At 53.1% G+C, this 15,177-nt stretch overlaps 1 protein-coding gene across 1 annotated transcript; it reads left to right on the top strand.

Annotated features, from left to right (window-relative positions):
- Nucleotides 1-327: 327 nt before the first annotated feature.
- Nucleotides 328-15,173, top strand: AARS (alanyl-tRNA synthetase; the record flags this gene model as incomplete). Its single annotated transcript, XM_009704238.1, has 20 exons — nt 328-534; nt 1,195-1,383; nt 1,869-2,014; nt 3,054-3,245; nt 3,678-3,822; nt 5,115-5,259; nt 5,822-5,931; nt 6,033-6,183; nt 6,537-6,661; nt 7,263-7,407; nt 8,073-8,251; nt 8,789-8,902; nt 9,680-9,886; nt 10,553-10,737; nt 11,174-11,282; nt 11,989-12,102; nt 12,400-12,519; nt 13,025-13,111; nt 14,569-14,682; nt 15,071-15,173. Coding segments are annotated over exons 1-20 (2,824 nt in total), but the record flags the coding sequence as incomplete, so codon positions are not given.
- Between the last annotated feature and the right edge of the window lie 4 nt (nt 15,174-15,177).

The raw sequence follows: 15,177 nt of genomic DNA on the forward strand, positions 1-15,177 counted from the left end.
AGCCTCCCATGTCCCCAGCAAGACAAACACAACCTCTTATTAAGTTCAGTATCCAAGTGAAGTTGGTATTTTAAAACCACGTGTTTTCAAAGAACAGGTAACTTGAGATAGAGCTCTAGAAATCAGGGAGGTTGGGGGAGAGGAAGTTTGGGGTTGGGCCAGGACTATTTGGGGCATACTGCCCACCCGTGCCTTGATCTGGCTCAGCTCCCCCTTGAGCTTACTTACCAATTTGGGGAGACCCTTTCAGGAGATGACAGTGATTCTAATGTTACTGCTTGAGCTGACAACATCTTAGAGCTTCGTTTGTTGTTGTTTCTTCAGACTGCGCCAAGGCCTTGCCGCTTTCCCTTCTGCTTGCTTTGGACAGCTGTGACTTGCAGCTTCAAGATGGAAGCTATGCTAACAGCTAGCCAGATCCGGCAACGGTTTATTGACTTCTTCAAGGAAAACAAGCATACCTATGTGCACTCATCTTCTACAATCCCCCTGGATGATCCCACACTGCTCTTTGCTAATGCTGGTATGAATCAGGTAGGATTCCCACTCTGGTACTGTGGTCCTCATGAACATAGCCTGTAGCGCTTGAAACCTGTGAAGCTGTTTGCAGAGCTGTTTGCGTGGAAAATGATTGTTGTTTTCTCCATCTTCCTTTTGGTCACAAAGAGGTGGTTGATGTGTCTGCTGGAGTCCTCTGTGCTCTCACAAAATTGGCAAGAGCACTGGAAGAGGTTCTTGTGTCTGCTGCGCCGACTGTGCGGCGGTGGGAGCGCTGCCAGTCTCCCTTCCTTGACCCTTTGTACCACAGCGAGTCCTGGCACAAGTGACTAACAGCATCTTTAAAGAGTGGTTGAGTCTGGGCTGCTGAAAGGGCTCTGCTGGAGATCAGCACACAGTTTTCACTGACCTTTTTTTTTTTTTTCTTTTTTTCCCCTTTGTCAGCTGAGAATCTGGCTACTTTCAGTCCCTTTGGAAGTCCTGGGGTTTGGTGGGCTCCAGGAACACGTGTGTGTTGTGGGAGTACACAGTTATAGGCCGTGCTGCAGCCTCCTTACAGGCTGGAGACAGCAGGCTTGTTGTTTCTGAAAGCTGCCTTGTGATGTAGATGACATTTACTGCCTTGCTGTTGCTTGCAATGTTGAAAACAGGCTCTTGGTGCCTTTTTTGATTGCTCTTTTTTTTTTTCCCTTTCAGTTCAAACCCATCTTCCTCAATACTATTGACCCCTCACACCCGCTTGCTAAACTGACCAGAGTCACCAACACTCAGAAGTGCATCCGAGCCGGGGGCAAACACAATGACCTGGACGATGTTGGGAAAGATGTCTACCACCACACCTTCTTCGAGATGTTGGGGTCCTGGTCCTTTGGTGATTATTTCAAGGTAAAACAGGCTAGGTGCAGCTCTGAATCTCTTGCGCAAAATCACCCTTCTCTATGAACTTGGCAGAACAATTGCCAAGAAGAAAGGGAGTATCTTGGCACAGAGTGGTTCCTACGGTGTGTGTGGCTCCTTTGGAATAAATGAGCTTGGAAGCTGCCCCAACCCTGCAAAATGTTTTGAGATTAATTACTTACGGTTTACAAAGCTGATTATGTTAACTCTGCCAGTTTGGAGTCTTTAGGCAGAGGTTTTCGTGGCTGTCCTGGAGCTGTGGGGCTCCAGGCTTGCGACTTGGCTGCATCTGGAAAGCTGTATGAGATGTTTCTTGTGCCCTGTTCACTGCATATATTAATGTGCCCCTTTCTTATGTCAAAAGTCTGAAAGTTTTTGGCTGTTTAGCTGCTGCTGTCTACAGTAGCCAGTACTCTGCATGTTGAAGAGAAACTCTTTGCCTTCATTTGCTGACGTCTTCTTTCCTTCTGCAGGAACTTGCTTGTAAACTGGCACTGGACCTTCTCACCAAGGAGTTCGGCATCCCTGCTGAAAGACTCTACGTCACTTACTTTGGTGGAAATGAGGCTGCAGGACTGCAACCAGACCTGGAGTGCAAGCAGATATGGTTGAATTTGGGGTAAGGCCTTTAACTGAGGAAGGTGCATGTTTGGGTGAGCAGTAGTCATTCAGAGAAAGATGGCATGTGTTATGCGGCAGAGCATATATAACAGGAGATATTAACAAAATTGGAAGTGTCACAAAGAACGTTTGCAGGGTGGTGTTAGATAGAAGATTCAAAATCTCTTGTGTAAGCTGAGGAACATAAGAAGTGCCCTACTGGGTCAAATCAATGGTCTGTCCAGCCCAGTGTGCTGCCTCTGACAGCAGCTGAGAAGATGCTGTTCAGGGAAAGCAGGCACGCCTGACTGTGGCCCGCAGTCTGTTTACCTCCTCTCCTCCCGGCATCTGGAGTCACTGGATTAAGTATATTAGAGGGTCATCCATCTCTTCCCCTTAGCCTCTGTCTGGGGCCCTGCTCCTTCAGGGCACGTCTGATTCTGTTTTGAACCTGTTTTCAGTCGTAGTCTCCCACCCAGCCTTGTCCTCTACAAATTGAAGACTTCTACTCTTTTCTGTACTCTCTTCCTAAGGCAGCTCTTCCACCCCTAGGTAGTTTTAGTTGCCCTCCTCTATACATTTGCTACTTCTACCTCACCCTCCTGGAGATGAAGAAGCAAGAACTGTACTCTGCTCTCAAGCTGTGGGTGGGCCAAAGCCTGATGTAGCAGTGAAACAACGCCTTTGGTCTTCTGGCTGTAGTCCCCTCTGAAACCTGCTACTGACCCCATGACACACTCCTACGCTGTGGGGCCAAACCTACCTCACGTGTATTAAAGTTGGAGATCCACCTGGCTTCTTGCTGGTGGCTTTGCTGAGGTGTTGTGTAGGCCTCTGCCTCCACCTGGGACAAGCGTGGGGTGCCAGCGTTCACTTGATCCTCCTCAGCAGGGATCCTGAGAGTTAGGCTCTTGGACTGGTCTGTCTCAAGACTGGACAATTCATCTGCTCATCCAGGGAATTAGTGTGAGCTGAGGTTTCTCTGGTCCAGCCCTTAGTTTGGGGAATTCTTGTATTGCTGTTAGTCTCTGTTGTCCAGTGAGAGTTTCTTGTTACAGGCTGGCTGAGGGCAGGATTCTGCCTGGCAACATGAAGGATAACTTCTGGGAAATGGGAGACACGGGTCCCTGTGGCCCTTGCAGTGAGATCCACTATGACCGGATTGGGGACAGGGATGCTTCCCACCTCGTCAATCAGGATGACCCCAACGTCCTGGAGATCTGGAACCTGGTGTTCATACAGTTCAACAGGTGAGTGAGACCTGCTTCCCTCCCCAGGCTGCTCCAGCTCAATATGAGGGGTTGCACGGCCTGCAGGCTGTTTTAACTGCCCCTGGCTTGCCTGCCATTCCCTCTTGCCCAGGAGCTGTGCACTTTGTTATGCTCTGTCCCCTGACCCACCTGCAGAGAAAGGTCAATCACACTGGCTTTGGGGACAGACTGGAAATATTTTCTCAGTTCATCTGCCAGGAGTTCAGTAGGGAATAAGTGCCATCCCGCTGTGGGTCTAAGTTGTCATTGGGGGTCTTGTTAACTATATTTTGTCAGAGATGTCCTTTGTGTGGCCTGTGTATGGGCCCATGTCTGATGGAACAGAATCTCATGGAGACGAGGAGAGAGACTGGGCTGCCCCTGGAGAGCCTCCATCCATACCAACTCATCTTTCTTTTTGTGGCTCGGCAGGGAAGCTGATGGGACACTGAAACCTCTTCCTAAGAAAAGTATTGATACTGGGATGGGCCTGGAGAGGCTGGTCTCTGTGCTGCAGAACAAGATGTCCAACTATGACACCGACCTCTTCCTTCCTTACTTTGAAGCCATCCAAAAGGTACAAACTGGGGAGTCTGGGTCTGGGCCTGACCCAGCTGCATCTGTTCCCTGAATCCCTGGGGAGATGTGTGGAGCTGGTCAGGCAGAGCAATTATGTCTGCAGGTCTCTGCTTTCCCAGCTTCTGTGAGCCCCACAGGTTTGTACTTTGCTGAGGGTAGGAATGCAGGCTGGCACAGTAATTGCTGCCTTGGGGCATGTTTCCAGGGGAAAACGTGGGACAATGAACAGTACAGCTTTCCCAGGTGTTTCTGTGAACTGTCCCGATGGTGCACTCCTTGGTCCTCTCCGAGTGGGAGATGCTCTGCAGTCCCATATGGCCAAGTGCCATCTTTTTGTCACGTGGTAGAGAGCACGTGGTGCTGCTGACCCAGAATCAGAGTTTGTCCTTCAGTCTCCTACCTGGAACATGCTGATCTGTAGAAAGTCCCCTGTGAGAGGAGGTGTTTGCCATAAATCATAACAATCACTTGCAGAACCAACATGCTGTTGCTGCATCTTCCTGGGTGGGCACCCCGTTACCAGTGCTGGGAACTCAGTGTGCAAGTCCAAGCCTTTTTTTTTGCTCCATGAAAGATGCAGAGCTTCCTGGCTGCAGGTTGTGCTGGAAAAAACACAGGGAGAAGAGCCCAGGCTCCTGCTGCCTCTGAGGAATGAGATGCAGAGCTCCAGAGTTGCAATTACAGGGCTGCCTTTCTTTGATGTTAAAGCCACTGGCTAGACACAGCCCATGTGTCCCTGTCTGCCCTCCTGTAGTGTGCTGGGAGCCTGGCTGTAGGGACTGTGCCCAGGGTGTGAGGTTTGCACCACGTGCAAGCACTGCTTTGTTACAGCAGTATCTTTCCCTTTGGTGTGGATAAAAACACCCTGAAAGAGGGAAGCTGGGACCGTCTCCCATGCGACAATTTGAAAAGTTTCTTGGCTGGGCAGGTTATGCCAGGCCGAAGTACTTGAGCCAGTGTGCAAAACAGATGATTTCCCTGCACTCTGTCCTTCTCCCTCTCTCTTCGGTCCTAGGATCTTAACGTTGGGATAAGATAGCTTTTCTTCCCTGTGGTCTCGGAGATCCTTTGGCACTGGAAATGCAGGCCGCGGGACCATGCAGAGCCTCACAGCTCTCCTTCTTCCCTGGCTTCACCGAGTCCCCTCTTTCCAAGAGGGGTGTGCCTCCTCTGTAGCTGCGGGCAGTGGGGTGGGGTTGGCTTCTGAGGCGCTTCCCCGTTCTGCCGTGTTGCTGGTCCTCACTGTCCTTAATTGTCCCCTTTGCCCACCGCCTTCCCCTCTCTGCACAGGGCACGGGTGCCAGGCCGTACATGGGGCAGGTTGGTGCTGAGGACACCGATGGTATAGACATGGCGTACCGCGTGCTGGCTGACCACGCACGAACCATCACACTGGCTCTTTCTGATGGGGGCAGACCCGACAACACTGGCAGAGGGGAAGGAGGAAGCTGCTCCCATTCTGTTCAGCACAGCTTCCCTGAGGGGACTGGGATCGTGTGTGTCTCTGGGATGTCTTTGAGTTCGTCATTAAAGCCGTGGATAGCAGAGTGTTTGCTTGGTATATTTGACGCTTGAATCCCTGTAGCAAAGTCTGCCCAAAAGGCCAAGACACACAGGTCTGAGGGTTCTTGTGAGTCCCAGTCCTGCAGTGTCAGGCCCCAGAAAGGATCACTGGGGGCAGACAGGCACAAAACCCTGCTTGGCGCAGTGCTGCTGTCAAAACAATGAAGTTTGGGCTGGGTGGATGTGCTGTGGGTGCCGCTGGACTCAGACGACTGACTTTAAAGCACACAGTGAGTCTGGGTCATGGAGCTGGGGCCTGGCACCTCACCTCTGGCTTGCTGCTGCTGTGAGCAGCTACTTGAGAGAAAAAGTGGGGAGAGAGAACCCTGTGCTCTTGGTCCTGGGAGGGGGGTGCTGGTAGGTGGATGCTGGTGGGTCACTTGAGAACAACTCGGAGGTCTTAATGTTTGCCTGAGGGGCTCTGCTATTCCATAGGTACGTGCTGAGGCGGATTCTCCGACGGGCTGTGCGCTACTCCCATGAGAAGCTCAATGCCCCCAAGGGTTTCTTTGCCACTCTGGTTGATGTGGTGGTGCAGTCATTGGTAAGTTCTTCCCTGGCTCCACTGTATCTGCTGAAGGAAGGCTTCCTCTGCCTAGGTATGCAGATCTCCATGCTGAAGGACTAATCCTCTTTGCTCTGCAGGGAGATGCCTTTCCTGAGCTGAAGAAGGACCCGGATATGGTGAAGGACATTATCAATGAAGAAGAGGATCAGTTCTTGAAAACACTCAGCAGAGGACGTCGCATCCTGGACAGGAAGATCCAGAGCCTGGGGGACAGTAAAACTATCCCTGGTAAGGCTGTGACTTCTGTCTGGATGCAGCAAAAGGCATTTTATTGTCTGGGACTGAGTTAGGGCTGAGGTGGGCTGGGAACTGAGCAGTGGTGGAAAATGTCAGGGGATAGAGTTGGAGTCAAAAGACCATTACTCAGATGGACCACCCCTCTCTCCTCTGGCCTGTGTTCACTTGCTCGGGCTTCTAAGCTGCCCAGACACAACATGGTAGTGTGTTCATGTTCACCAGACCTGTTTGCTGTCCTGCCATAATGCAGAGCCAGTTGGGTGGGACAGAGCCAGTCAGAGAGCAGGGAAAGGAGCAGTGTCTCATGGAACAGAAGTGCTGACTACTCTGCTTTTTCTCTGAAGGTGATACTGCCTGGCTGCTGTATGACACCTATGGCTTTCCTGCGGATCTCACTGCGCTGATTGCAGAGGAGAAGGGCCTTGTTGTGGACATGGAGGGCTTTGAAGAAGAGCGGAAAAATGCACAGGTAGATAACAGTTCCAGGAGGAGCAGGTCTACGAGTGGGCAGGGAGGATTCCCTTCCTTGACGTTTGTAGTCATGAGTCTGCTCCTGTCTTACTGGGTCTTTTCTGTGTAGAAAAATGCGCAAGTAGATAACAGTTCCAGGAGGAGGTCTACGAGTGGGCAAGGAGGATTCCCTTCCTTGACGTTTGTAGTCATGAGTCTGCTCCTGTCTTACTGGGTCTTTTCTGTGTAGCTGGGGCTGGTTTTGCTCACTAGCCCTGTGAGGCCTGGGGCCTTGAGTTAGTGGAGTGCTGGGAGCACCTCCCCACTGTCCTGTTCTGAATAGGGAAGTTTGGGACTTCCCTGTCTGAGGAGCAGTGTCCAGGCATTGACCAGCTGGCTGGGTACTTGCCTTGCCCATGCTGGGCTCAGGCCTGCTTTGTCTGCGTGCTGGTAGCACTGGGATAGCCTGCTCTGAAGCCAGAAAAGATGGCAGCGCTTCCCAGGGCAAAGCTCTAAACCAAGGAGCTCTCAGGGATGCGAGTGAGGTGTGCAACTAGGTTGACATGCATGGGCCAGTGCTGAGGTGGGTTTTCTCAAACTTCATTGCTTGTCATTGGCAGCTCAAATCCCAGGGCAAGGGTGCTGGAGGCGAGGACCTCCTCATGCTGGATATCTACGCCATCGACGAGCTGAGGGCCCAAGAGCTGGAGGTGACTGACGACTTGCCAAAATACAGCTATGCTTCAGATCCGAGCGGTACCTATGGTATGAAAAAACCTTCTCAGAATCATCCTTTGCTGTCAAACCTTTCCTGGCACGTACCTCAACAAGATCCCCTCTGGGCTCACCTTTCCTGGGACATGGAGGTGGGAATGGAAACATGTGCAGGTCAATAGCCTGCTTGTTACAAATCGAGCAGGGAAAGAGAAGGGCAGACTGTTCAAGGGCTGCTGTACTGTTCTGGTCCGTTGTTGCCAACTTAAGGGGATTCCTGTTCCCTGCAGCTTTGTGTCTCCACACTCCTGTGTTTGTGTTTCTCAGCTGCTCCTTTGCCAGTGCAGCAGGAGACTGCAGTTTCTGCTTGGTCTATTAGTGGGTCCTTGGCTCACTTGCTCTGGCACTTGCTCTTCCTGCTAATTCTTCAATTTGGTGGAGATTCAGAATCTCTCAGGCTCGTAGCCCTGTGTGCTGCTGACTTTTACTGCATAGGTGTTAAAGGAAATGACAGTCCCTGCCTTGGAGAGCACTGAATGAAATTCCCTCTTGTCCAACTAACTGTTGCTCTGGTTCTCTCTCATTACCCCCTGCAAATGTGGTAGCTGCCATGAGCTCCTGCAATAGCTGGGAAGTGTTGCCATGAAGTTCTGCTCCCGTGTGGTGTCTACAAGGTGTTTCTGTTTTACTGACGCTGCCTGTCATCCCTGTGACAGATTTTGGAAGCCTTGTGGCCACAGTGAAAGCCATCCGCAGGGAAAAGAAGTTTGTGGAGGAGGTATCCACTGGCCAGGAGTGTGGGATAGTGCTGGACCGGACCTGCTTCTACGCCGAGCAGGGTGGGCAGATCTATGACGAGGGCTACATGGTCAAGGATGACGACGGCAAGGAGGACGTGAGTGGGCCTGAGAGCCTTTTGCTAGACTCAGTCTGACCCGGGGCGTGGGCAGAGGAGGAGAAGGGGCCAAGCAGGCTTCAGCAATTTCCTGTCGATGGCAGGTGTGAGGCATTGCACAAGTTTCCTTTTTGGGGGTGCAGCATGGCACAGATGTGCTGGAGTTTTGTTCCCCTTGCTTCTTGGGGAACTGAAGTCTGTGCTGCAGCGTCAGGCTGTCGCCAGAACATGGGTGCCTGTAGTGGTGGTGCTGGGGTTGCTGTGCAGAAGGACGGGGCTTTTGAGCCGTGATGGGGAGCTAAGGCGGGGAGCTCTTTCAGCTCTGCTGTGCCCCATAACTGTGTTCCACCTTCATTCACTTCTCTGCTTTGTGGCCCTGGGTGCTGTGCCCGGGGACACTCAACTTTCTCCTATCGCACACACCAGTCTGACTCTCAGCTGAGACCTCTCCAGTTGCAGCTTAGACCTCTGGTGGGATTGTCTCCCTCCCTTTGGCCTCTTGCACTGCTCACTAGGTGCATTTCCCTCTTTGTGCAGAAAACAGAATTCACGGTGAAGAATGTGCAGGTCCGAGGGGGCTATGTGCTTCACATAGGAACTCTATATGGAAGCTTGAAAGTAGGAGATCAGGTCCACCTGTCTATTGATGAGGTAAGTTAAGACATTGTGTAACCCAGGACCTCATCTCTTTTTGTCCCTTTCTTTTTGTCTCCTTTCTTTTCATCGGTGCCACTCCGGGGTCCTGGTGTTTGGGGCCTGCTCTCCCTGTGGTGCACGATGGAGGCAGGCAACGTGGCCCTTCCAGTCTGGCTGACACAAGGCCTCTCCTGCTTGGCACTGGGCTTTCTCCTACCACAAGGCAGATAACGCCCAGCTAGCTCAGGGCCACGCTCACTGGGTTTTGCTGATCAGCAGCAAAAACACATTTTGGGTCACGACTGGAAGGCAGAACGTGTATGGTGCCCCACTGTGTTTTGGATGACGGTGGAGAGCCTGGGCTGTCTGCCTCACTTCAGACATTGCTCCCATGGGCTCAGCCATGGGTGCTGGGTTGAGCCTAGTCTGCAAAATGCATTTCCCTTCCCTATAGAGGCAGCACCTTCAGAGCAAGAGAGAAGGCTTCCATCTTGCAGTGCTTTTCCCTGCTGAGGAGCAGAGATCAGTGTCTGTGACCTGGTCTGTCCTTGTCCCCTCTCCAGACAGGTCCAACAAGGGGACTGCCAAGGAAAAACCATGCACAAATTTGGTGGGGAACATCCTGCTCCCCTAGCTGAGGTTTCAAGGCAGCAAGTGTGATGAGTTGTTTCTGGTCTCCTGCGCTAGTTTACGTTTCTGTTGGAGCAGCATGTTAAACCTCCACTTCTGCTGCTAGAGGTGATCTTGGCTCTGCAATGCGGGACCCCATCTAACAGTGGCTTCCTCCATCAGACTAGGCGGAGGTCAGTCATGAGCAACCACACGGCCACCCACATCCTCAACTTCGCCCTGCGCTCGGTGTTGGGGGAAGCTGACCAGAGAGGGTCGCTGGTCGCACCGGACAGGCTGCGGTTCGACTTCACAGCCAAGGGAGCCTTGTCTACGCAGGAAATCAAGAAAGTTGAAGGCATTGCCAACCAGATGATTGAGGAGGCAAAGGTGAGTATGGCCGTCAGGTTGGATATAGTCAGGAAAAAAATACCTTGAGTCAAGCTGTTGGATGATCTGGGATGTTGGGAGTTTTGTCCAGCAGGAGTCTTCTGAGCCGCAGTGTTGTGCGCAGATTGGCATTACTTTAGAGGATTTTGAGTGCGAAAACTCTGCATAGATTTCTTCGTTCATTGGTACCGAGCCCTCTCTAGGGTCAGAGTGTTTCCTGACCTGCTCTAGTGTCACATTAGCTACAAGAGCCAAGAAGTTTGGCAGAGGAGTTTTGCAGGCCTGGCTGGATTTACAGTGTACACCCAGACGGCCCAGCAATGTGTGCTCAGTGGTGAGAGTGTTGCTCTGTCTGGTGCCGGCCGTGTGTCAGAACAGATCCTGGCGGATGCTGTGCTGTGCTCCGGAGTCTGTGGTTAGAAACCATTTGAATGTACAGCAGCACACGGAGAGTCTGAGCAGGCAGTGGTATCAGGAATTTTGAAGGTGGGGCATCTGTCAATGACTTTGGGATCCCTGCAGCTCAACAAACCTCAGCTCAGGTGAGGCATGGAACTTCCCTTTTAGGATCTTTCAGAGGAAGTCAGGATTCCCTGGGAACGGCAGACCCTCAGTCACAGCTGACCGGACTGGCTCTTACCTGTGTCCCTTCCCTGTCCTCTGCAGACTGTGTACGCCAAGGACTGCGCTCTTGCAGCCGCCAAAGCTATCCAAGGACTGCGAGCAGTTTTTGACGAGACCTACCCCGATCCTGTCCGTGTGGTCTCGATTGGCATCCCTGTGGAGGAGCTGCTGGCTGACCCCTCTGGCCCCGCGGGCTCCATCACTTCTATCGAGTTCTGTGGAGGGACGTGAGTATCTGGAGAGGCCGGGGAAGGTGGCAGCATGGCTGAAAAGGGGCCCTTGTGGAGCCCGAGCTCTGTTGTGACTGCCGTGTTGTGGGCGTATGCTGGGCACAGCCGGGGCAGAGCTGGAGGTGGTGGTGATGATGTGCCCTTCCCAGTCCTGAGTCAAGCCGCATTTAAAATCAGCCTTTGCAAGTGGGGAAACTGCCTGTATGCTGTCCCTGCCCACATGCATGGTCTCTGACAGTGCTGGAACATAGCCCTTGCCACCCTTTTCTCGCTTATTTGATTTTAGTGGCTAGGTTGGGTTTTCTGCCTGTCCTCGTGCTTGCTGCATCTCCCTGGCAGGGTGGTTTTCTTGTTTCCATGGTGATTCCTGCGGACATGAGAGGTGGACTTCTGACTCTCTCTTGTTGTGGGTCTTTCTGTGTTCTTTCCAAAGGCACTTGCAGAACTCCAGCCATGCAGGCCACTTTGTGATTGTTTCGGAAGAAGCAATCGCTAAAGGCATCCGGAGGATAGTTGCAGTCACTGGGGCCGAAGCTCAGAAGGTAAGGGGGGGCAGGAAAGATCCTCTGTGAAATGACACATACGAACCCTGTGCCAAGTTCCTTTCGTTCAAATTTGCCCAATATCCCTGTTTGGGAAACTCAGCACCAGGGAGAATTGGCGTGAGTGTTTGAGGGAGTCATGGAGAAGGATGCTGCTGTTCTGGAGGCCCCTGGCTGTGCTACAGTCAGAGGAGAGAGCAAGGAAAGGGCAGGGGGCAAGTCTTGGCTGTAGCTGTTGCGTTAATGTGGCAGAAGGGTCTGGGGTGGGCCCGTGAGGCAGCTGCTGGGTTAGCTGAGGTTGCTTTGCGGAATGGGCTGCAGATCTAGAGCTCTCAGCAGCTGGCAAGATTGCCAGGAGAGTTATGAAGTCTGAGAATCCAGTCCTCTGCTGCAGGAGGCAGGTGACTCTGGTGCTGGGCTGGCTTGGGCTGGTGCTTCCTAGAGCAGGAGAAAAGGGGTTCGTGGGGGAGATGGTTTTCTGGTTTTGGAGGATCTTGGCATTCTTTCTGGTAAAGAAGGGTCCTGTCTGCCAGCATCACACCCTGGTTCTGGCCAAGTGCTACCTGCTTTGGCTCTGCTGCTTCCCGAGGAGTTGCTGAACTCCTTTCTGGGGCTGCAGCATTCCTCACCCCTTCTTGTGGGAGTGGCCAAGAGCCTAGCCTGCTAAATCTCCTTGCCTGGCTTAACTCAGATTGTATTCTACTAGGCCCTCAGGAAAGTCGACAGCCTCAGGAAACTGCTGTCAGCCCTGGAGGCCAAGGTGAAGGTCCAGACAGCTCCCAACAAGGATGTGCAGAAGGAGATCACGGATCTCAGCGAGGTGAGGATGGTAGCAGCGCTCTGCCTTCCCAAAGTGAATGGGACCTTGATTGCCAGGACTGGGTGGTATTAATGAGGCGCAAGTTCAGCTTCCTGCTCCTCTCCAAACAGCCCTGTGTCCTGTGGCCGCTGCAGCCAGCACCTCATGCGTGAGGCTGTCGGGCACTGGGAGAGGAGAGGAGCTTACTGGGCTCTGCCAGTTGAGGCACTTGAGGTTCATGAGCGTGGGGCAGCATCTCCTGCCTCCTGCCGTGGTCCCTGGTTCCTTTAACCCTCTCTGCTCACTCCTATTTTGCAGACACTGGCCACTGCTGTTATCCCACAGTGGCAGAAAGATGAACTGAGAGAGGCTGTTAAAGCACTGAAGAAAATTATGGATGACCTGGACCGAGCAAGCAAATCCGACATCCAGAAACGAGTGAGCCCTGAGTGGGAATAAAGGACAGTGTGGGAGGGCTGCAAGGGGCTCCTGTGGGAGCTCCGCTTGTGTCCAGTGTGGAAGGGACCTGAGCTGTGGGGATACCCCTCACGCTGTTCAGCCTTCCAGCCTCTCCTGCTCCCTCCCAGGGCACGGCTGCTTCCACACCTGTTCCCTGGCTTGATATGCTGGCAGTGTGTCTTGGAAGTTGGGGTCCTCCTGTCCTAATGGAGCCCCTGGGTGCAGGCTTCTTTCTCCTGGATCCGTTGGATTTTCCCAGAGGAGAATCGCACGCAGCACTGCTGCTGCCTTGCAGGCCACGCACCTGCCTGGCAACACCTTTTGTTTCTGGCTCCTCCACAGCATGAGGCTGCTCCAGGCTGGGCTGTGGGTGGGTTGGGGCACCTTGGGGGCCTCTGTACCTGCAGGGAAGCTCTACCTGGATCGTTCTTGTGTCCAGGTGCAATGCGTGTGCGCTCTGGCATCTGATCACTGTTGTCCTCAGGTGCTGGAGAAGACCAAGCAAGTCATTGAGAGTCACCCTAACCAGCTGTTGGTCGTCATGGAAATGGAAAATGGAGCCTCAGCAAAGGTATGGGAAGGTTGGGTCTCTCCTCAACAACAATCCTTGTGCCTGAGGAGCAGCTAGGTGGTCTCTGTTCACTTGGGGAGGCAGTGCTGTCTTACAGAACACTCTGGCCGCTTGCCAGCCCTCAGCAGCAGTTAGTGAAGAGGGGGAGGACCCCAGGGACACTCTTTGTGTCCCACCTCCTGGACTGACACACGCGTTTACAGGGTTGGGTGGGGTCTTGACCATTTGCTGAGCTTCCAGACCTGGTGTTGGGTAGGGACCCCAACAGAAAGCGCCTTCTGTCCCAGATAAGACTCATCCAGCAGCAGTCACGACACTGAAATGCAGGCTTTAGGAACTGAACAGCAGCTCTGCCAAGCCATGGAAGTTGTGATGCTTGTGGCCATTGCAGATCAGCTCTGGGAGCGGTGTCCTGGGCTGCATGTGTGGACAGGGCCGGGCCAGAGAGCTGCTCCCCAGCTCCTGGGCACTGTCTGCTGCAGCAGGGTTCAAGTTCTTCTCCAGCCAGGGCTGAAACTCCTCCTTCCCTCCTCCACACACAAGTTACGTTTACATTTCTTTCCAAGCAATTTCTGTTGTAAATAACAGCTCCCTTGTGCACACCGTGCCACAGTGCTGAGCCCAGCAAGTGCCAGGTGCCAAGTGCAGGGACTAATCATGCCCTGAAGTTGGGCCACTCTGGTTTCAGCCCTATTTAAATTTCTGCTCCCGGAGTCTCAGAGCCAATCCTGCTGACAGGTGCCCACTTGCTCTCTGTGGCCGTCCCCATCTCCACGATGCCAGTGCTCCTGCTCGCAGTGGGTGCCAACGCAGCCTTCTCCCTGGCAGAAGGGTGCATCCCAGGGGAGCTGCATATTCCCTATCCAACCAGAACAGCACCACTTTGCTTGTTGGAGGGGCCCTCTCCTGGAGCTCTGTGCTACATCGTCCTGTCCAGACGAACAAAGGATGACCATCTCCTTGGGAATAACGGGGTGCGCAGCAGTCTCCCCGATTTCTCCAGCGTGCCTGCTGTGTCTTATAACCTTTGCAGCTTCTTCACGCTGCATTTTGAGTCCTCCTAGGTCGCTGCAGAACAGCTGCTCCCTCCTGGTGGGAGCTCACATCGCAGGGCAGAGCGGTTTCCCCTCCAACCAGTACACTCAGGCAAAAGTTCACTTGCTTTGGGGCTGCACGGCCTCAAGTTCTGCCTGGATAACTGAAGGTGGGGAAATAAAAGCAGCTCCTTACTCCTGCCTCGTTGCGGCTGTGAGGGAACACAGCCAGGGCCTGTGTCCCCTGCCAAGGCTTCTGCACAGCCAGGGATGTCAAGCTCACTCGTGTTTGGGAGAAGGAGGGCTGCAGGTCGCTGCTGGCCAGTTTAATGCAAGTCCAGATGCCCGAGGTCTCTGTGGGTGCTGTGAAGCTGGCTGTGAGCGCAGGGAGGGTGTCCTGCAATGATTTTTGTCCTCCTACAGGCCCTGAACGAATCTCTGAAGCTCTTCAAGACTTACTCCCCCCAGACTGCTACCATGCTCTTTGCTGTAGATAATGAAGCTGGCAGAATCACCTGCCTGTGTCAGGTCCCTCAGGTAAGGCTGAGCCTCTGCCTTTCTCTGAGCCTTGGTGGAGCATCCGTGGCCTCCGGACAGTAACTATCTAACACTACACGGCCGAAATTCATTTGGGTTTGGCAAGAGCTATGACTTATTCTTTGGGTTATCATCAGGCAGCGGAAGCGGGTAGGGAAGAGGCATTGTGCTCTGCAAACAGAGCAAAACAGCTGCCCCTGGGCTGCTGGCCTAGCTCTTCGCCAGGAGATGCACTTGGAAGAGCTTTTTGTCCTGTTGTACCGTGCTTGGGGACCCCCTTCCCTCACTGCTGGCTGGGTTGAGGTTGAGCTCCTCATGTGTTGTCATTTTTTTTTTTCTTTTTTTTGTTTTGGTTTGTGTTTTTTGTTTTGGTTCTTTTCCTGCCCAGGAGACCGCAAATAAGGGCCTGAAGGCCAGCCAGTGGGTGCAGGAGGTGTCAGGCTTGATGGATGGCAAAGGCGGCGGGAAGGATGTCTCGGCACAGGCCACGGGCAA

Source organism: Cariama cristata, unplaced genomic scaffold (genome assembly GCF_000690535.1).
Source record: "Cariama cristata isolate BGI_N322 unplaced genomic scaffold, ASM69053v1 scaffold5257, whole genome shotgun sequence".
Lineage (NCBI taxonomy): Eukaryota > Metazoa > Chordata > Aves > Cariamiformes > Cariamidae > Cariama > Cariama cristata.